Consider the following 22605-nt stretch of genomic DNA (forward strand, 5'->3'; position numbering starts at 1 on the left):
CAACAAAGAGTGAAACAATAAAAACACCCGAGCAAAGCTGGCCATGTTTCAGGTTTATCAGGTTTTGAGTTGGAAAGGAAGGCGTAGCGGGAAAAAAAAAAGTTTTTTCTCAAAGAATTAGCTACTTCATTGCCAGCCTACCGCGTATGAAGACCGCGTACGAAGACATGACGCCTTTTTCGATTTACTTTAGTCTCTATTTCTTGTTTGTTTCATGTTGGAAAATAAAAATAGATCCACTTGTTTATGGCCAATATTTCAATTCATGGCCGCCTACCAAGCACAAAGATCTGCTCATTGCGTTCGGTGATGCTGAGCAGGTTCCCTTGGCGGCCTTTGCAGTCAGCTTGCGCCTCCTGCCAGGTCTTGGTGGGCTGGTGGATCATCAGGTAGCAGAAGTCATTGGTGGGGTTGTTCCGCCACCAGCCGCATTTCTCAGTCCAGCCTGGAATCCAGACATAAGACAGCATAAGACGGCGTGCCAATGGGGTAAGACGGCTGCACTGCGCGACGACACTTACGTAGTTGGCCGATCGATGGTGGCAGCTGTTGAGACCTTCCGTGCTTGGCTGCGGGGGAAGGGGGGGATTTGCAAATGTGAGCAAATGCTTGATGTGTGCAGGAGGAGCGCTTGGGAGGGGCGTTTGCACCTATTTTGCAGACAAATGGCCGAGGCGTTGTGCAGGGGCTGGCACTCAAGTCCCCAACAGAATTTGGGAACGCGCAGTCCCCCTTGGTGTCATGTTGTAGTCATGCGGACGACACAAGCATGTTGGACTCCCAACGCCCATCCTCGGCAATCGCGCCCAAGTTTTACCCATTTCCCCTCCAAAACAATCCAATCGTTGAAGCCTCGAGCGGCATTTCTCCACGTTATTTTTATCCTACTCAAATTTGGACTTTCCCAGCTCATCTTTTGAAAAATGACTTTTTAAAAAGCAATTCACTTACAAAACGCGTCCTCCACTTGAGTCCCACGAAAGGAGATTGTGAGGTCCCCGAGTGATCTTGAGGAAAGGAAGGAGAACACGAGCTTCAGGGCAAAAAGAGCTTCAGTCAAATGATGACTGCGGCGGTTCCTCCTGGTGCTCACCATACAAAAATTGGGCCTCTTTCTTGGAGTGGACGCTAGCCAGGTGGCCTCCCCGGGAAAGACAGAACTTCTCGGCATCGTCAAAGGTTTTAACCCTCTTCTCGTAACGATAACAATAATCGCCATAGTGGAAGGCGTTGCCGTGGCAGTTGGAGGCTGGGGCCACAAAGAGAGACATGACCATGACAAGATGTTCAAGTGCAAATATGTGTGCTGCAACTCACTCGTCACTACAGCAGGACCACTTTTGGGCGAACACTTCGGGCAGTCTGCATAAAATAAGACCTGTTTGAGCTTTTCTCTTTTCAAAGTCAACCGGATTACAAACGTGCAGGCTTACTCAGCGGCCGTTTGCACATGTAGGCCAACGAGGAACGACAGGAGCCAGACCGCCACTTGCCGGGCTCACCCCTTCCCCCTTGGTTGACGTAGGCGCAGGACGCAACGTCGGCGCTGTCGGGAGAAAAGAAACAAGCAATTATTTTCCCGTGGTTCTTTTTTTTTTTTCCATTCCCCAAGTGGCCCTTTTCAAAATTGGCTCTTCCGCCTGACAACAGCATGAAAAGTTTTTATGTTTTACCTTTCGAGTTGATTTGAGGCCCAGTTGGTGTGATTCATTGTCTCGCCATCGGACCAGGTCAGATTCTGGCTCCCGCCTTCAAAGCGACACCAGACGTCGTCGCATTTCTGGGGGGGAAGAAAACGGTTCCAGTTGTTGCTGCAGAGTCCACGACTGCTTCCGTCTCACCTGGTTGGAGAGTCCCAGCCAGAAGGGGGTGTTGCCCATGGTGCCCTTCACAAAGTCCTCCTCGGCCGAGGAGGTGATGGAGAGCAGGTCGCCGCCCATCCAGACGCAGTGGTGCCAGGCCCCCAGCCAACCGTTGGGCTCCTCCACCTTCTTGTAGCAGTTGGTGCCGAGGTTGCGCCACCCGGGAGCACACTTGTTGGCTGAGGGCACAATTTGGGGAACAGATCAGAGCACACTCCTGTTTTTGCCCTTCAGTCCACCATTTTGAGCAAAGGGCAATTTGCGGGTCACGGTTGGCCAAATCTACATTTTCTCGGGCAAATTGGAAGATCCGGGACTCGACTTGGTTAGCTTAGCCATTTTGAAAGGATTCCGGAACATTCATCTTCGCACTTGAGAAACAACCAAAGTGACTGGTAAAACGATACAAAAAACATTCAACACGTGGCTCAGTACTTCATAAAAACGAAAAAGTACAGAATTTGTTGGTTGGCATGGTGTGACTCCAGGGTCATGGTTTTCGGCGCAGTCGAAGGTGACTTACGGTCAGGAGCCGGTGTAGGCTTTACTGCAAGAGGAAAGGAAGAGAGACATCAAGGCACAGACAGATGTCAAGGGGCGATGAGTCGGTGGGGCGCTGCCTCTCACTTACCATTTCCTCTTTTCTTGCAGAGGTAACCTCTCTTCTTGTTGCACGAGTCGTAGTGCCAGTTGCCGTTGCCAGTGAGGAAGGAGAGACAATTTCCATTTGGGGTACCTGGGGGACGGGAGAGAAGATCTCAGTGCTCCTCCGTTCCTCCAAATGGCAGCAGACAACCGTCTCCGACAGACCTGAAGTCGAGTGGCCGTAAGTGAACGAGGCTCCGTCAGCCCACGTGCTGCCTTCGTCACTGATGGCGACATTGGCGCCCAACCACAGAGAGAATGCGTTCGTCATAGCCTTGATGTAACCTGTACCAGAATGAACGACATCATCAAGAGGAGCCGAGTGAGGAGGACGCGTCATCCGTTGAGCTCCGGGTGCTGCCACCACGTTTGACAGTGGGGATGTTCAGGTTGATGAGCTGTGTTGCTTTTTCGCCAAACATATCGTTAAAGTTCGATTTTGGTTTCATCTGACCAGAGCACCTTCTTCCACGTTTGGTGTGTCCCCCAGGTGGCTTGTGGCAAACTTTAAACGAGACTTATGGATATCTTTGAGAAATGGCTTTCTTCTTGCCACTCTTCCATAAAGGCTGACTGATTGTTGTCCTATGGACAGACTCTTCCACCTCAGCTGTAGTTATCTGCAGTTCATCCAGAGTGATCATGGGCCTCTTGGCTGCATCTCTGATCAGTCTTCTCCTTGTTTGAGATGAAAGTTTGGAGGGATGACCGGGTCTTGGTAGATTTGCAGTGGTCTGATACTCCTTCCATTTCAATATAATTGCTTGCACAGTGCTCCTTGAGATGTTTAAAGCTTGGGAAATCTTTTTGTATCCAAATCCGGCTTTAAACTTCTCCACAACAGTATCTCGGACCTGCCTGGTGTGTTCCATTGTCTTCATGGTTCTCTCTGCGCTTTAAACAGAACCCTGAGACGATCAAAGAGCAGGTGCATTTATACGGAGACTTGATTACACATAGTTGCATTCTATTTATCATCATCAGTCATTTAGGACAACATTGGATCATTCAAAGACCCTCACTGAACTTCTGGAGTGAGTTTTCTGCACTGAAAGTAAAGGCGCCGAATAATATTGCACGCCCCACTTTTCAGTTTTTTAAAAAAGTTTCAATTATCCAATAAATTTCGTTCCACTTTACGATTGTGTCCCACTTGTTGATTCTTGACAAAAAAACTCAAATTTAATATCTTTATGTTTGAAGCCTGAAATGTTTGCGAAATGTTGAAAGGTTCAAGGGGGCCGAATACTTTTGCAAGGCACTGTATATATATAACTGTTCAGAGAAAAATGAGATTGAAGAAAAAAAAAGAAAAAAGGCTTTTAGCTGACAGTCAATATGGATTCCGGAAGGACAACAATGGATCTTAAAAGAGAACATCAGATGATCAAAAAACAAGTTATTGGGATTTTCATCAAGCAAAAGCATTTGACCCAGTAAATCAGGGTGACTTAGATATGGCACTTTAAAGTGGTGTTTTATTTTCCTATTTTCATGTTTTAAATAGGTTCAAAATGAACATATAACAACAACAACTTGTTCATGGCCAATATTTCAATTCATGGCCTCCTACCGTATACGAAGCGCTGCTCGAGCGAGTCGGCGATGCTGAGCAGGTTCCCTTGGAGGCGTTGGCAGTCGTCTTGCGCCTCCTGCCAGGTCTTGGTGGGCCGGCGGATCATCAGGTAGCAGAAGTCCCTCTTGGAGTGCTCCAGCCACCAGCCGCATTTCTGAGTCCAGTCTGCGAGCCAGACGGCGTAAGACAGCGCAAGACAGCGTAAGACGGCGGCAGTGCGGGACACCTACCCAGCTGGCTGGCTAATGGTGGCACCTGTCGAGGTCCTCCGTACTTGGCTGCAGAAAAAGGGGAGCGAATATGAGCAAATGCTTCACGCATCCAAAAGGGGCGCTCGGGAGGGACGTTTGCACCTGTTTTGCAGACCGGTGGGTATATGTAGGAGCAATTAACGTTTCTGTACAGGTATTCGTTGGAATCCAAATATGAACAGTTAGCATTACTAGTGGAGTGGTAGTAAGTTTTTCCGTAGTCCTGCGGATGAGATTTTGGACAGAACTTTAGCGTGTTGCATTCGATGTGGTCATCTTCCCGCCGCATTTCCTCACTTGCAGCGTTTTCGTACCTTCTCTCATTAAATTTTCACTTTGGTTGTTGGGTTCACTTTGTCAGTCAAAGTAGGATGAACATTGCAAATAAACAATGTGCCCGCCCTGGCAACCCAAATGTCTGGGAAAAACATGTACAAAGCAACTAACCCCTAAGACCTAAAGACAAACCCGAGCCACCGTCCAGGATATATCTAACCGCCTCCTCTCTAAAATCAGAACGCTTATACTTTGTAAGCCGCTGCGCGATGCCTCTAGGCAAGACGGATGGATGCCTGCAACATGACTTTTCCAAAGGCCTTCAGCAATCCACTTACAGAAGCTGTTCCGTCAGTCCACTCGTAGTTGTTGCACTTCTTCTTTTCTCCCACCCAAATTTCTGCGTAAGTTGCGTGATCTTGATGGAAGGAAGGAGAACAAGAGCTTCAGGGCAAGAAGAGCTTCAGCCAAATCACGACTGTGGCGGTTCTTCTTGGTCCTCACCCATAATGAATCGGGCATCTTGCTCAGAGTGTATGCTAGCCAGGTGGCCCCGCCGGACGAGACAAAACTTCTCGCCATCCTCCCAAGTTCTAGACGTCGCGTCAAAAAGATAGCAATCATCGCCATAAAGGAAGTTGCCATCGTCGCATTCGGAAGCTGAGGCCACAAAGAAAAACCTTGAGAAGGAAACCATGACGAGATGGTTAAAGCGCAAATAAGCGTGCTGCAACTCACTCTTCATTACAGCAGTAACATTATTGGAGGTACACGTCCGTCCCTCCGGGCAGCCTGCAAAAAAAGACCCGTTTGCGCATCTCACCTTTCATCAGCAACGTGACCACGGACGTGCAGACTTACTCCGCGGCCGTTTGCACATGTAGGCCAATGAGGAAGCGCAGGAGCCAGACCTCCACCTCCCAGGAAAAAGAAAAGCTCCTTGGTTGACGTAGGCGCAGGACGCGACGTCGGCGCTGTCGGTAGATTATAAAAAGGAACATTTTCCTTTTTTGTGCTCATTCTCAAAATTGGTTCCAGAACCTTTACGCGTGTCCGCCTGAAAACAGCATGCGGAGATGTGACTTCTTACCTTTTAAATTGGTCTGAGGCCCAGTTGGTGTATGTCGTTGTCTCGCCATCGGACCAGGTCAGCTTCTGGCTCCCGCCTTCGAAGTCACACAAGATGTTGTCGCATTTCTGGGGGGCAAAAAAGAAAACAGTTCCAGTTGTCGCTGCCGAGTCCACGACTGCTTCCGTCTCACCTGGTTGGAGAGTCCCAGCCAGAAGCGGGTGTCCTTGCCCATGGTGTCCTTCACAAAGTCCTCCTCGGCCGAGGTGGTGATGGAGAGCAGGTCGCCGCCCTGCCAGACGCAGTGGTGCCGGGCCCCCAGCCAACCGTTGGGCGTCACCTCCTTCTTGTAGCAGCTGGAGTCGTGCTCGAGCCACCCGGGAAGACACTTGTTGGCTGAAGGCACAATTTGGGGATCAGGCGGACAGATCAGAGCACACTGATGGAACACTTGCATGTTTTTATTCTGTGCTCTTCATTGGGGGCATCTCAACCAAATGCAGAAGGATTCTGTCAGGGGTGGGGTGGGGGATGAGGGCGCCAACGCCCATTGTCGCTTTGGCCCCTTCCAAAAACTTGCCTGTCCTCCATTTTTGGGTCCAGCCAACGCCATGCAGCAAAGTGGAGCTGCTGATTGTTTGCATAAAAGCATCCCTTACGCCTGCCAAGGATTGCACACAATGGCCCCAAAGTGATGATACTAAGCTTCAGATGTGCAGTGGGGGCAAAAAGTACGTATGTCGTCAGCCACCAATGGTGCAAGTTGTTCCACTTAAAAGATGCCATCATCACCCACCATCATCTTCACCCTCAGCCAGACCTGACTGAGTGTTTCATGGAGAAGGGCTTTTAAACTGCGGGCTCAATCAATCAAACAAACCTAATAAGCATGGACTCTGGGGGGCAAATGCAATTATCCAGATGCGCCCTGCGATTCACTAGGAGAAATGAACACGCATTGAAATCAGAGTCTCATAAAATCAATTTTGCAATCTTTGAAAACATTATGCCGACACATTTTGATGATGCACAGCGGTATTATGAACTGCACAACTGCGTTGCAACTTTTTTGTGTGTGATGATAACAGACCAGACACGAAGGTGTATTATTAATAATATAAGTACAATTATTAATATAACAATGATTATGATCTGTATTTAGATCATAATAGCCATGATTTTTTTTATAACAGAGGTGCTAAGAAATATCTATTGTATAAAGGGGCTGTAAGAAATGATTGCTAATACTGTATCAAGAACTGTAAGAAACTGTTAATAATAATCACTAATAATGATTGATTATTATTCATTATAATTCGCTCATATAAATCATGAAAATATTTTTATAATAGGGGCGCCAAGAATTATCTTGTCTATATACACATGTGCATAATATATTGTATAAAGGGCTGTAAGAAATGATTATTCCTGTTTATTATTATTATTATCATTATCACTATTATTATTATTATCATTATTAATCATAATAAATATATTACTTTTATTATTATTAAACTAGTATTATCACTATGATCACTATTATCATTATTATTATTATTATTATTATATATCGTTTATTATTATTCTTGTGCCTTGTTGACATTCTCTGTCTTTAACCCTAACGGTGCAACTCATCTAAGTGTCGCATGTTTTAGGAATTTAAAAAAAAATTAAAAAAAAACAGAGCGATGGAAAAACAAAAGTTAACCCGGAAAAAATAGATGGAAGGAAAAGCCCAGTAACGCGACAGCACATATAAACACATTCGGTTTTCAAAATAAAAGAGCAATTTTAGATTGAATATTTTGAAGTTATATGCTCAACTTCAATACATTATACTGACAGCCAGTGCGCACTTAAAATTCACAAGCGGGGCTCGTAAGAAAACGCAAAGACACTTGATTCAACGGTTTTAGCTCGTCATTTCAAAGTCAAGTTGCTCGTTTGTTCGGACACAACAGCAGCCCACATGAATAATGAAAATGATGATAAAGGCAAGCCTCGATAACAAGAAAGGTTCGGTCCGGGACAATTGACGTACACAGCAACTACATCAAAGTGTCCGAATAATGAGGATTCTTCAAAGTTTTTGTCGTCCAAATGTGTGACATTGCAATGATTTTTTTATTTTATTTTTTATCTCAGGCACCGTAATGTTAGAATATAAGCAGATGCAGTCGTGCTAACTCACAGTACAGTACATTCCAGCTCTTTACTGTTGTTTCAATGGACTAAAGATACAAATTGCTTACCTGAAGCACATGCCCAATACATGCCAATCAGGAGAGGAACACACTTTAGGTCTTTCCACATGTTGGAGGAAACTGCCCCTTCTCACTGAGGGTCGCAACGATTGCAGTCGGGAGAAAATCAATGATAAGTCTCACTGCGAGTAGCCAGTGGATTCAAGTCCAGAGAAAAATGGACGTTTGGTGCACCCTGCTCCGAGCCATAGGCAGGAACTCAAGGACTGTTTATTGGCAACCACAGAGGCTCTCAAAAGGAACGTTCTTTGATACTATATTGTGTGCTTACAATATTTACAGTATTGTTTGCCTGCAATTAAATCTTTATGATGTGACCATTTGTTATTTGTGTTTTCTAAGTAGGTTACGAAGGCGTGTTCCACCCTGTGGATGACATAAGTGTGCCTTCATCTGCCAACGTTGTGCCATGAAGTCTACAGAAGCTTCTTAAATAACATAACATTAGCTGTAATGCATGATTATCTGTCTAGGCAGGTGACATGCCTTTTTCCAACAGCAGTGCAACATAGTTGGCATCTTTTTTTTTTCCATCGGCTCTGCTCTTTATCAGGACAACTTGGTATTTAATTAACATGCCCCAGTTTGTCAAATGCATTGTTGCCATCTCTGAGCGAGCTCAAAGTAACCTTGGAAATGAGATGAAGCAGTTGGTCATCATCAGACTTCCAAGACTCGCCAAGACTGAAAAACTGTTGAGATTTGTGTTTTTGTTTTGAACTGAATGCTGTTTGAAGTCGCTGCGCATGTCTCGTAATAGTGAAATTGGGTCTCACAATATCCTAATTGTACCATACAATGATGTTTAACTGAAATTTAAACATCGGACAGACGTTTTGTCTCTTTCAGATGGAGAGCCCCCCGTGAAAAAATGCACCCTACAAAGTGCGCCCTCTGCTGGCAATGAGATGGAACGAACCCCCACGACTCTAAATTCACCCGAGGTGAGTTCAAACTGTATCTTTATATTCGGTGCGTATTTAAAAACAAACGCAAATACGTTTGTAAAATTTGTTTTTTCCCCTATTATTAGCTGTGGGAGAATTCAATATTATGGATACAATTTAGGATGTCTTGCACCCTACAGAACCGCTGTCTATGTGCAGTCTCTGTGCGCATGCGCCTTTGTGGGTGCGCGCTAAGAAAAGAGTCGCAGGGCTCAGCAAATGAGTGCAAAAGAGGGATTAGCTCAGTGTTGCAATCCTTTCAATTTCAATAGTGCGGGTATGTGTTTTATAAACGGTGGTCGTAAAAGGTGAATCCAAAATCACACGGTGAAACTCTGACTGCGGGAGACAACAGTGATGTTTGAATGTCCTATTTATTTATTTATTTATTTATTTATTTATTTATTTATTTATTTATTTATTTATTTATTTATTTATTTATTTATTTATTTATTTATTTATTTATTTATTTATTTATTTATTTATTTATTTATTTATGTATGTATGTATGTATGTATGTATTTATTATGAGGGTATAAGTGACAAATAGTGTTTGGGATGAATGAAGCAATTTATTTATTTATTTATTTATTTATTTATTTATTTATTTATTTATTTATTTATTTATTTATTTATTTATTTATTTATTTATTTATTTATTATGAGGCTATAAGTGACTTTGACTTTGACTTTGAATTTTTGACTTGAAATAGTGTTTGGGATTAATGAAGCAATTCCCACAACCAACGCAGGGACAAAGTGTACGGATCAAAAGCTAGACTCATGAGTCAGTGGGGATTTTTAACGGCTTGTCGACATTGTTACGTTATGTGGGGCCCAAGTAGAAATTTTGTGTCACTAAACATGAGTCAACAATCTAGGATAAATGGCTCTAAATGTGATCAGGACAGCTATTGTATAACGCTATCCGCTAAAAAAAAAAAATCCCCTATGTGCTAAGGAAACAGTACAAACAAATACACTCCTTCCTGAGGAAGTTGAAACAGATCCAGTGTTTAAATTTACAATGCAATTGTGTGGCTACTGGAAGGTGCGTTGGAGCATAATCTGAATAAAGTGTGCAAATGACGTCACGCCTATTTGGGGGAGAAGAATTTTGGATGTTGATGGTGCTGACTCACGCATTTCGTCATTCATGAAACTGTTGCCCTTTGTTTTTGTCCCTTTTGATTCTGACTAGGCCGGGGAAAGAAGCAGTTCTATGTATGCATTCGTAAAATCTTGACACACTATCCGTGTAGTATACAAAGAGAGCAGGCGCATGTTTGTGTATGCCTTAATTCTTGACCTCGCTTTATGATTTGGGTTGAATCATTAACGCAAGTTTTGTTTGTCTGCCCGATCTCTGCCTCCCCCGAGACTTTTTTTTTTATATATATATAGCGTAATCTGAGACTAATTTGGCACGATTCATCCTCCCACTCGTGAAAAAAACAAAACAAAAAAAACTTCTTAATGACTCCTGATGGTCAGGTCAACTACCCTACCTGGTCGTTAATTCTAGTGTCCCGACCGTAATCGCGTATCTGCCCTTTTTGTCAGACCACATAGCAATTAAATGATGCCAAAAATGAATGTATACGGCAAGTCTTGAGACCCGACAGATGAGGCCACATTTTTCAAATTCCACATGCCCAATCCATAACAAAGACTTAATTGTTAAAACGCTATAATGTCCGCGTTTTGGTGACGTCATTAGAGTTGCGTCACCCAAAACACGGCAGGAGGAAAGGCAGCAACTCCGAAAATTCTTTCTCAAATGATGCATTCAGTGTGTAGAATCTGTCGTTTGCGGACGGACGTGATGACGCGGTTGAAGTTGCTCAACTATATCTTTGAAAAAATAGATTGCAGTATAGTTCTGAAACACTACCACAACAAAATAAAGTTACATTTCCCAATAAATTACATATTTTGTCTACTGTGCAGGTGTAATCTTATGACCGATAAGTAGTCTTGTACTGGCAGTTTTGTAGATTTTTTTTTTCTTTTTTTTACAGTGGGCTAGAGTTAACATGCCTGAAATGGTGTTGTGCTTATTTCCTAACTTACATCCTCCACGCCCCCTCATGCAGTCCAGCAATCATCAGGGGCGCGCGCATAGCTGAGTCAAAGTTACCACAGACACAAAAGTACGCACGCGCACGCAGGTTCTTGCTGAGGAAACGTGTGTCAGTGCTTAGTAGCGATCGGTGAGCAGAGTCTATACTGCGGCTGCATTGAAGCCTTTCCGTCAAATGGAATCGAAGTGGACCATGGACTACCTCGTCGTCTGCTTTGCGTTGATTGTCATTAGTGAGTATTGAACATTTTCTCCGCTTCAACTTGTCTCCAATGGGATGCCCATGCTCCGACGTCCCTTCTATACACTTATTTGTCACAAGTGGGTTGCAGCAGATTGAAAGACGCGTAATTAGCTATTTAAACCAATGACGTGATTAGTACGCGTCAGCGCTGAAATGACATCCGTCTATTTGCTGATGTAGCAAATAAAATGTGATTTCAAAAAGTGAGGTTAGGTTAAGTTGTGTTGGGGGCAAACGGGCGTGGTTGCTGCGCTGGTGAACGTTCACATTCCTCAAGCCTTGTGCCTGTGTGGACTTGTATGCCTGTGATAGATTCCATGTCCTCGGGGGGGGGGGGGAAGTTCACATGGATGCACTTCCTACAGGATGTCCCTTTGCCTTCCAATACTTTTGTAGTCATGCTTTTTGTTGTGTTGTTGCCACCATGAGTCAAAGCTGAGTGATTGTGGATTTTATTTTTTTGGGATGGATTGCATGAAAAAACATTTTAAATTTCCACCCCGTTACCTGACAACCAACCAGTGGCGAAGCTAGAGGAGGTGACACCAAGAGATAATTGACTTTTGGACAGATCAAAAAATGTTATTCAAAAAAATGACAAATTTTGCGGATCCCCTGTGATATCCTTGGCCGCCCCATCCGGTAAAAATAGTGAAATGACAGGATTCCCACAACATACCGTGGCAAATTTAAGTATTATATTGTAGGAGAAGTTAGAAATGGCAGCAGCTTACTATTCCTAATGATTTATTCATTCATGCGTGTCTTCCACCAGCTGACAGAATCGGCCTCTCGCGCTCCTTCAATGTGGGCACTGCGGGGGCTAAGATTTTCAGCGGGCCGCCGGTGGAAGAATTTGGCTACACGGTCCAACAGGCCAGCAACCATGAGGGCAAATGGTAACAATCATTGACAGTTTTTTTTTTTTTTTTTTTTATTTCAATGACCCATCGTTACTTCCCCGTGCTTTCCAACGTTTCTAAATGTCTTACGCAGAGTTGTTAGGAAAGTTGAGGATTTAGTGCAACAAGTGTACGGTTAGTCGTCAGCCAACGCTGATTCATCGTCTGGAGGAGTGTCGTGTTTGCTTTTACTGAGCGTCTGAGGAAGCTGACGCAAATGCAGTTTATTCCTCTTGACAAAGACTAAGTCTCTTTCCCCCAAATATTGTGACAAGCAAGAAAGAGATAAATATTGTCGTGTGTGTAGGCTTCTGGTTGGTGCTCCTTGGAGTGGTTATACTCAAAACAGGAAGGGGGACTTGTACAAGTGTCCAGTGTCAGGGGCAAGAACCACCTGCGACAAGCTGAATATTGAAGGTGAGGTGTGGCTTCTATCTTTAACCTTTGAGCCTCACCCGGCGCCGCTCTGAACAAACAAATAAAATGAGCCTCATATCCCCTCAGATTCCATCAGTATTCCAGATGTGAACAACGTCAACGTCAACATGTCTCTTGGCATGACCCTGACCCGTCTGCCTGCAGTCAATGGTCTGATGGTACGCGGCCGTCTTGTCTGTCTGTCTGCCTGCCTGTCTGTCTGTCTGTCTATCAATTCACAACATTTCTAAGAAGATACACACACAAAAAAGAACAGGAAGGAGAGTGAACAAGATGATTAAAAAAAAAATATATACATATATACACTACCGTTCAAACATTTGGGGTCACAAAATTGTTTGGGTGACCCCAAACTTTTGAACGGTAGTGTATATATTTATTTAGATAATTATTTATAGATTATATATATAATTTTCTGTGTAAAAAATCTTATAATATATATGTATACTTATATTCATAGATTATATATATAATCTTATACAAATATAAGATATAATTTACAATATTTAATTCATAATATTTTATTATAATAATATTTACACTACCGTTCAAAAGTTTGGGGTCACCCAAACAATTTTGTGACCCCAAACTTTTGAACGGTAGTGTATATATATATTTTTTTTAAAAAAAAGGCTGTGGTGGTATCTGAGTGTCTTCTCGACCGACACCATTGAGAAAGTAGATAAGATGAGGATGCTGGGAAAAAAAAAAGTATCTTACCCTCTGCATGAGATAGATAGAACATTGTAAAGTAATAACAATATTTTATATAGCCTTCTGGTTTATTTATATATACGTATGTATGTATGTATGCATGTATGTATGTATTTATATGTATATGTATGTATGTATGTATGTATATGTATATATGTATGTATGTGTGTGTGTGTGTATATATATATATATATATATATATATATATGTGTATATGAATATATGCATGTATTTTTTTATTATAAAAGGTTCATCATAATTAATTTGGTTGAATAGTTTAATTCTAAAAATGGAACTCCTCGAGATTCACGACACACCGTGGCTTATTAACTAGCCCTTTCTACATACATACATACATACATACATACATACATACATACATACATACATACATACATACATACATACATACATACATACATACATACATACATACATACATACATACATACATACAGAGAATAAATGAACGTACAAAAGGTGGGTTCAAAAAGCAAAAACGATACAGCTACAGTATGTTCAAATGGTCCTCCATCTTGTATTGCTGCGCAGACATGCGGTCCCCTTTGGGCACAGAGGTGTGGCGATCAAAACTACTACCCTGGAATATGCTCCAGACTCAGCCCCCTCTTTCAGCCTCAACCTGCCTTTGCTCCTGCCGTCCAGAGTGAGAGCCAGCCAACAAGCACCTTCAATAATCCTCAGCACACCCCCTCGCCGTACCCCCTCATACCTTGTTTGCCTCCTTTGCAGCTTGTGGTGGGCCGATGGACATCGTGATCGTACTGGACGGCTCCAACAGCATCTACCCGTGGGCTCCGATGAGGGAGTTCATCGAGAAGCTCTTACCGACCCTTGAAATCGGACCCCAAAACACCCAGGTGACACCGACCGTTTTGGTCGACCATCTGCAGAATCATTTTTTGTGTTTCCTGTAGAAGGAAACAAATGATCATCTCTTCACACAGTGTGTTTTCCGTGTGGCCAGGTCAGCGTCATCCAGTATGCAGTCCAGCCCAAGATCGAATTCCCACTGAACCAGTACCAAACCAGAGCGGAGTTGCTGAATGCAGCCTCTCAACTCAAACAAATGCAAGGTTCCTCCACCAATACGTTCCACGCCATCGAATATGCCAGGTCGGTGTCACAGCGTGACCTACTTGTGTGCGCGTGCGTATACGTTGTGTAATGGTTTGTCCGCGTTTGTTCTTGAAGTCAGTGGGGTTTTAATCCCGTCTACGGCGCCCGCCCGACCGCTTCCAAGGTGATGGTGGTGGTGACGGACGGCGAGTCTCACGACCAACCCTTCAGAGATACCGTCATCGCTGAATGTGAAAAGCAAGGAATCACGCGCTTTGGTATCGCTGTGAGTGGAGAATGACCGCTGTATTTAAAACAACAAAATCATGAAATATTGGACCTATTTTTTTCCCCCTCCCATTCTCTCTAGGTGCTGGGCTACTACACCAGAAACAACATCGACACCGATAACCTCATCAAGGAAATCAAGTCCATCGCCAGCGCGCCCACAGGAAATTACTTTTTTAACGTGTCCGAAGAAGCGGCCCTGTCCAACATCGCCGGAACGCTGGGCAGCCGCATCTTCAACATCGAGGGTGTGTATTATTCTCCGGCGCTCACTCAGCGCGTCACAGGCGATTCTCTCCCGGGCGAGTCTTTTGAAATGTGTTTCCATTTGTCTTTGCTTAAGGCACGGGGAAAGGGGGTGACAATTTCAACATGGAGATGTCCCAGGTGGGCTTTAGCGCTCACGCCTCTAGCAAAAAGGTACGTCGATACTTTTATTGGGTATTTTTCAAGTTTGAGGTTGTACAGACAGCAGTTGTACAAAAACAGCTCCTAATTTGTTATTCAGTGCCATTTTACATTTCCTTCAATCGTCCAAAGGGCAGTCGTCATTGAGCAATGCGTAGTCTGCCTAGCGACGAGTGACAGAAATGATGTGACTGTAATGGACGTCCAATCCCTCTTCTTTTTAGACAACAAACTAGCTGAGGGTAGACTGAACAGATTAGTCGGCGAGTCCATTCTACGACTCCCGGTTCACGTTTTAAAGCTTGAAAGAGACCCGATTCGTCGACGCCGTACGATTGACAAAACAAACAGTTTCTCATTCTACTGTACCGTCACTATTTTGTGGAAGTCAAAAGTTGGTTCACAGCTTTTTCTGTTGAAGGACATGACGATGCTGGGAGCAGTGGGCGCCTACGGTTGGGCCGGAACCGTCGTCCACCAAATGGGCTCCAAAGTGGATGTTCTCCCCGTCTCAGCCTTTGAGGGAACTCTTCAAGATAGAAACCACAGCTCGTTGCTAGGTAGAAAACATACGGTGACGACAAGCCACAATATACAGCAGACTTCCATTTGATGGCTTCTTTTGTTTTATCGGATGTTTTGCAGGTTACTCTGTCTGCATGCTGAGCGACGGCGCTGCGGAATATTTTGTGGCCGGCGCGCCTCGCTCCAACCACTCCGGACAAGTCATCGTCTACAGCTACAACGCTCCGAAGCAATTCACCATCATCGATTCGGAACGAGGAAAGCAGGTACGCCGACTGAGCGGAACCCGCAGCATAACGCCGATGGCTCAACCGTCGCCTTTTGCCTTCTAGATTGGGTCTTATTTTGGTGGCGTCCTGTGCGCGCTGGATGTTGACAAAGACGGGGTGACGGACCTGCTGCTGGTCAGCGCGCCCATGTTTATGAGCGAGCAGAAGAGAGAGCAAGGCCGTGTTTACATCTTCACCGTCACTAAGGTGACACGCGGCGGCAGTCGCTTGTTTTCACTGCTGCTAAAATGGCCGCCTTCTAAGAACGGTTTCTTTTATTTCTATTTCCATCTCTCGCGTTGTGATCTGAAGGGTATCCTGAATGAGCAAGGATTCCTCCAAGGCACTCCCCCCGCCGAGAACGGGCGTTTCGGGACAGCCGTGTCGGCAATTCCCGACCTGGACCATGACGGTTACAATGACGTCGTCGTCGGAGCGCCCCTAGAGGACAAAGGAAGAGGCGTCCTTTATATCTACAATGGGAGGAAGAAGACGTTAGACAAGCAGTTCTCGCAGGTACTCACATGTTCTTTGTGGGTTTGAGATGGCCAACACAACTTGTTTCATGGTCTTTGTTCAGAGAATATACGGTTCTAAAATGGATCCTCAAGTGAAGTTTTTTGGCCGCTCCCTCGATAGCTACAAAGACCTGAACGACGACACGCTCGCTGACATCTCAGTGGGTGCATATGGAAAAGTGGTCCAGCTCTGGTGAGACCAAGTTCCGACCAAGTGTGTCTCACGTCTGTCATCCAGGATGATTTTTTTTTTCAATTGTCCTCCAGGTCCCGAGGTGTGGCCACGCTCTCTGCCACTGCTTCCTTTAAACCCGAGAAGATCAACATTTTCAGCAAATCTTGTGACGTCAATGGACGCAAGATGACGTGTTTCAACAGCAACCTCTGTTTCAGCCCGACCTTCAGGCCCCAAAATCCAGTCGGACCCATGGGTAAATCCGATCGGCTTGCTTTTCTTTGTAACGGCAGCTGAATTGTCTTGTCTTTTTCTAGATGTCACCTACACTTTGACCCTGGACGCCGATTTGCAGGCTTCTCGCGTGACCTCCCGAGGACTCTTCATGAAAAATAATGAGCGCGTGTTAACGGAGAACGCCAAGATATCAACTGGGATTCAGTGTCAAGACTTCCAAGTCTACGTGCAGGTAGTCGCTGAGTGCTATTGCGTAATTCCGACCTCTGTGCTGCTTTTGCCGATGCGATCATATTTGTTTTGGCATCAGGAGACGCCCGATTTTGTCAATTCAGTCAGTTTGAAGGTGGAAATCGAGCAGCGGAACGCCGACGCCAACCCGGTCCTTGACGTCTTCTCGACGTCCGCCTGGGAGTTCTTTGTAAGTTGCCGTCCCATTTCACGGCTCGCCTCGGGAGTTATTAGTCATTTTGCAGACGCTCATATTTGATGATTACACTTTTCAAAACACCCGAATGAGTGACTTAAGCTACAGAGTGTGACGTGCGCCCGTGTTTTCAGATCCCCTTCACTAAGGACTGTGGCTCTGACGAGGTGTGCGTCAGCGATCTGGTGCTGAGCGTGAAGACGGACACCGAGGGGACCAGGTAAGATGCCCACAGGAGACTTAGCGGTATGTCTATGGTCTTCCGATACCTGTTTGCGTTTTGAACTCACAGGAGTGAATGTCTGGCGTCAATGTTTAACTATGAGAGTTGCTTAACCCCGATCCCTTCATAATAATGTGTGCTTATTTGTTTCAGCTCAGCTCCTTTTCTGGTCAGCACCAATAAGCAGGAGCTGTCTTTCAAGGTCACAGTGAAGAACAAGAAAGAAAATGCTTATAACACGCAAGTGTTGGCCACCTATTCGGCCAACCTCTTCTACTCTTCGGTATTTCCTCCCGTAAGTCGTATTTTGGTGTATTATTATTATTATGATTAGCTCTAGCCTTTCTATTAGTAGCAATATGAATCAATTTATATTATATTATGACATTGGTGCTGAATTGAAAGAATGTAAAATGTACTGTGGATTTGATTGAAATTTGGGAAAGAGGAACCATGTCTTAAATAAATAAATAAATAAATAAATAAATAAATAAATAAATAAATAAATAAATAAATAAATACCGTATTTTCCGGACTATAAGGCACACCTAAAAACCTAAAATTTTCTCAAAAGCCGACAGTGCGCCTTATAGTCCGGTGCGCCTTATATATGGACCATATTCCTAAATTTAAACTGGCCCGAAGCATTGTGTCATGAAATCAATCATAAGTGGCCCGCTGAAGACTATGATTCATGAATCAAAAAGACTATGGATCATTATTTTGTGATTATAAAGTAACTTGTTGCGTCTGAAGTTGAAATAAAAAAGATAAAATGGAGAATGATTTGATTTGGATTCAAAATCTGACATGATGCATTAATGGTGCGCCTTATAGTCCGGTGCGCCTTATATAAGGACAAAGTTTTAAAATGGGCCATTCATTGAAGGTGCGCCTTATAGTCCGGAAAATACGGTAAATAAATAAATAAAAAAATAAAAAAATAAATACCGAACTGAGCAAATTTAACACTGTGATGCTTTCAATCCGTTTTGAAATATGAAAGTTAAAAAATGACGCGGACTGAATCCTTAACAGACCGAAGGAGTGAAATGCACCTCAACGCAAGAGCAAACTGTTGTTTGCCAAGTGGGATACCCGGCTTTAAAAAATGACCAAATGGTGAGTGCAAGCAAACTCAGCTCTTTATTTTCTCTCACACCAGCATGTTTGCTCAAACTTGTGTTGGTTCTTCCTAGATGAAATTTCAGCTCAATTTCCAATACAACCTCAATCATCCACTCAGTCGGGCAAAGGTCAAGTTCGAGGCTAAAAGGTAACCTGCTGGAGATAAGAATGAGGAAAAATAATGGTTTTTTTTCCTTTTACTATAAGTTGCCTTCTTTGCAGCGACGGTAAAGAGCAGGTCCCGTCAGACAACCGAGTGGACGTGTCCATTCCTCTTCAATACGATGCAGGCGTTGTTTTATCCAGGTGATTTTTTTGGTTGACAAATACATTTAGAATCAGAAACATAGCCAAGTATACAAATCAGATTATTTGCTGTTTTGTTCTTTCCAGGAAGTCAAACATCAACTTCTATGTGGCCAATTCAACCACCACACCGGTGACAATGGTGAAAACGTTGGATGACATTGGACCCGAGTTTAACTTCACCGTGAAGGTGCAATCAATGAATACGGTGCAACATTCCTAAAGTGACTTCTTGAAGGCATCACTCTGCTTTATCATGATTCATTTCAAAGATTTCAACAGGAAACTTCCCAGTTAGCCTCCTTTACTTGACCGTGTCCCTCCCGATGAGCACCAAGGGGGGAAACCCGCTCCTCTATCTCACCAGTGTGGACACGCAAGTTGTGAGCAGCCACGTACATTCAATAATTTATTTACCGGCGTATCTCAGAGATTACTCATCTGCAACCTATCAAACATCCATAACACGGCGCTAATTGTGCAGGGCGGTGCCGTCAGCTGTGATTCCGTGGGCTTGGCGGACCCACTGAGGATTGGCGTCAAGGACCACCAAGCCTCTTTTACCGAGGAGAGTCTCCGAGGCGTCGAGAAGCTGGTCGGTCAAGTTGAGAATTGAACTTGGAGCCTCGATTGTGCCTTTGCTTGATTATGGCTTGATTGATTGGATTCCAGGATTGTCAGAGTGCAAAGTGCCAGAAGATCAAGTGTCTCCTCAAAGATGCAGAAGTCAGCAGCGACTATTATGTGAAAGTCAAAACAAGGATTTGGAGTGGGACATTTATCACGGTATTTACTGCAATGAGCTGATGTCGTGCTCACTCACCCACGGTGGTCATTTTTAAAGCTGCGTGTCGGTTTAGGCGCTCTACCAGACCACCGAGCTGATCTCCACCGTGGAAGTGGAGAGCTCCAACCCCGATTTATTCATCATCCGCCTCAAAGAGCTGCCGGTAAATGCCATCGTATTGGTGAATTCGGGAGGGACATCATGCACGAGGAGACTTTTTGATTGGGTTTCGTGACAGGTGGTGGTTACAGTGAGCAAACCGGGAGCCACGGGCGACGTTCCGGTGGGAGTTATTGTCGGCAGTGTGATCGGTGGACTAGTGCTACTCGGCCTGGCTGTCGCTCTGCTGTGGAAGGTCAGCTCATGTCCGCATTATGTAACTCTCATCGCTTATATTGCTAACGTATTTCTTGAGAAGGCTAGGACAATGAATTAGTTACATTTTGCGCATTATACATGGAAAAAAACGGTATTTAAAAAAAGATGATGCTCGGTCAGTCAGTGAAGCTCAAAGTCATTACCCTCTCTCGGTTCAACATGCATTCCTGACCCCCCCCCCCTCCCCCCTCTAGTTTGGATTTTTCAAAAGGAAATACCAGCAGCTGCAAAAAGACGCAGATGCACAGAGCCACGATGATGGGGTGTTGTGAGTTGCCACCACAATCAACCATGTTCGCCGCTGGATCTTCATCCAATGTACTCACTGGTACTTCTCAAGCGCAATGAAGGTCTCTCACTATTGGATGAAAAAAAAAAAAAACTTGTGTGACACCTTCATCATGAATATGCTGTTCTTTACTTTTTCTGTACTTCAGCTTATTGTGTGCATGAACTACTGGCATGACTGATACTCACTTTTTTTTCTTGGTTTTGGACTAATTGAATTGTGATGTGGCAGCATGGTGGGTGAGCACTTAGCATATCTGAGGCTTGCTGTTCCAAGTTTTGCCCCCTTTCATATTCTCCCACATTCCCAAAAACATGCTTATTAGGTTAATTGAAAATTGTCCATAACTATGAATATGAGTCAATGTATGAGTGCAAGTGGATTTCTGTCAAATGAGCTCTAAAGTAATGGATGGATGTGAATCGTTTGTGAAAATGCAAAAAAAGACAAAACGTAAAATATTTTTATTGTATATAATGTAATATAAAATTGTGGTTAAGGTTTTATGTTTGAATGGTTTGAAAGGTTGTGTCTGAGATATTTTTTTGTATTTATGTTTTTATTTGGGGGGCTTTAAAACGCTTAAAACTCACATCACTGTCAAATGAGAAAATCACCAAATCAAACCGATTTAAATTCAATATCTGTCTTTCTTTTTTATGTGTAGCAATTTTCAACTGGTTTGACACGTTAAGTGTGTACTTGCATACTTTCACCACAAGAGGGCGGCAGGATCCAAATTACAGATTGGCTTTCCTCTGCCATGGACCGGTTCTTGGCTGTTTTTAACAGTCATAAATTCAGATTTATTTGTGATTATGTTGAATTACATTTTCTTTTTGTGTGTGCAAAGAACCTTATTTACAGCTCGGACTGAAATGGACACGTCATCATTTCCTACCGATAGCAATAGTGTGTCACTAAGTTTTGACGATAAATGTTGCAGTAGATTGTCCTACACGTGCTGTAAGAATGTGTTTGTGTTTTGACTTTGGCTGTATATTTTAAGGAGTCTATTTGTACACGATAGTTCTGTAAATGTGGACAGTGATGATTCAAAAAGACAAAGAAAGGATGACTGGTACAGTCCCAATGGTACAACTTTTTATTTGTCAATTTTAAGTAATTGTCCAACATTAGTTGACCCTTGATTGCACTTTGTAGTTTTAATGTTGGCTGATTTGCTTTGTGTTGCCGAATGGCTTCAAATGTTCTCCAGACCACTTGATTTGGATTTAATCTTGAGTGCAGTATGAATCTTATTAATGGGCGCCGGCTAACCGCGCAGTATTTCTTTTTGTTGTTGTAGTACAAGCAAGCTTCGGAAAAGTGAATAAATGTCTCCCACTTGGCATCAGCAAAGTCATGTTCGTAATTGACCACATTTGATTGGCACAGCCAGAGAGCTTTTCATTCAGCTACAAGTTTTGAGAGCTGTTAATAATTTCACTATAATAGCGCTCTGGCAAACTAATAAGCAGATGGTTCGATTAATAACTGCCGTAGCAATCACAACTGAACGTTAATTATTTTGCACTTTCGATCCAAATAACCCTTCTCCAGCTTTTCTCATTTGGAGGCCTTGAATGGGTTACTTGAATGAATACACACACACACACACACACACATTGGGCACCTACTTAGACCCACTTAACTGGGTGCTAGATGTTCATACTTTGTTTTAACGTATAATTATGTTCTATTAGAAAACAATGACTTGACTCCAATCATGTTAATAATTGTCGTCAGTGAGTGAACGACAGATGAATACGTATCAATAAACAACACTATTTCTTAAGCGTTTACATTTTTAAATATTCATCACAATGTCCCAACACTGGTGAGTTATTTTTAGAACAGGCCACTCATGTGGTCCTCGGGGGCGACCATGTTGGTGACCCCTGGCTCAAACTAATGATAACCACGTTGCACTTGGACCGATGGGAATTGTCTGAGAGAAACCCCACATGAAGTCAATTGCACCGTTTTTTTTTTTAATGAATGGTGCAATATGAATGTATTTATGAGCTATGTTGTCTACACGTTGTTTGTGTGTGTGTGTGTGTGCGCGTGGCTGTATTGAAAAAGATGGGCTAAGCGGATGATGAGTGATAGGGGTTGTCTGTCCGCCAGATCGTCCACTCATCTTCCACTATGAGCAGACTTCTGCAGAAGAGGTCGCACAAGGACTTTTGCCAGGTACAAACTTTTCACCGCCGTGTATGTGTGTGAGCTCCATTCAGTGAAACGTAACACCCAGCTCCTCTGTCTGAAGCCCCTTCGGAAACAGGTTTGA

The 22605-nt window shown here is 43.7% G+C and overlaps 1 protein-coding gene and 1 long non-coding RNA gene across 3 annotated transcripts; one reads left to right on the forward strand and one right to left on the reverse strand.

Annotated features, from left to right (window-relative positions):
* Positions 1-5122: 5122 nt before the first annotated feature.
* Positions 5123-5590, reverse strand: LOC133154513 (uncharacterized). The gene is made up of 3 exons (XR_009714475.1): positions 5472-5590; positions 5349-5402; positions 5123-5270 (listed from the first exon to the last, which is right to left on the reverse strand). It is a non-coding gene; the product is annotated as an uncharacterized LOC133154513 (long non-coding RNA).
* A 5405-nt stretch (positions 5591-10995) lies between these two features.
* Positions 10996-21663, forward strand: itga2.2 (integrin, alpha 2 (CD49B, alpha 2 subunit of VLA-2 receptor), tandem duplicate 2). Of its 2 annotated transcripts, XM_061279048.1 has the most exons (30): positions 10997-11206; positions 11993-12116; positions 12427-12536; positions 12624-12715; positions 13824-13938; positions 14025-14152; positions 14260-14408; positions 14487-14637; positions 14722-14887; positions 14983-15059; positions 15469-15607; positions 15693-15838; positions 15905-16048; positions 16154-16357; positions 16422-16552; positions 16627-16790; positions 16852-17003; positions 17082-17192; positions 17333-17418; positions 17575-17716; positions 18460-18543; positions 18621-18697; positions 18772-18855; positions 18943-19045; positions 19128-19238; positions 19340-19450; positions 19528-19641; positions 19716-19805; positions 19881-19997; positions 20215-21663. In XM_061279048.1, exons 1-30 carry the CDS (start codon positions 11149-11151, stop codon positions 20290-20292), a joined length of 3558 nt encoding a protein of 1185 aa, XP_061135032.1. In that variant the 5' UTR covers positions 10997-11148; the 3' UTR covers positions 20293-21663. The 2 variants fall into 2 exon arrangements, with proteins under 2 accessions (XP_061135033.1, XP_061135032.1); XM_061279049.1 differs by lacking the exon at positions 11993-12116 and having other exon boundaries at positions 10996-11206.
* Positions 21664-22605: the final 942 nt, after the last annotated feature.

Source organism: Syngnathus typhle, linkage group LG5 (genome assembly GCF_033458585.1).
Source record: "Syngnathus typhle isolate RoL2023-S1 ecotype Sweden linkage group LG5, RoL_Styp_1.0, whole genome shotgun sequence".
Classification (NCBI taxonomy): Eukaryota; Metazoa; Chordata; class Actinopteri; order Syngnathiformes; family Syngnathidae; genus Syngnathus; species Syngnathus typhle.

Coding starts and splice junctions, on each gene's coding strand:
- itga2.2 (XM_061279048.1), top strand. CDS start 11,149: ATGGAATCGAAGTGGACCATGGACTACCTCGTCGTCTGCTTTGCGTTG. Junction 17,004..17,081: donor ACTTCCAAGTCTACGTGCAG/GTAGTCGCTGAG, acceptor TTTTGGCATCAG/GAGACGCCCGATTTTGTCAA. Junction 19,806..19,880: donor TCCGCCTCAAAGAGCTGCCG/GTAAATGCCATC, acceptor GTTTCGTGACAG/GTGGTGGTTACAGTGAGCAA.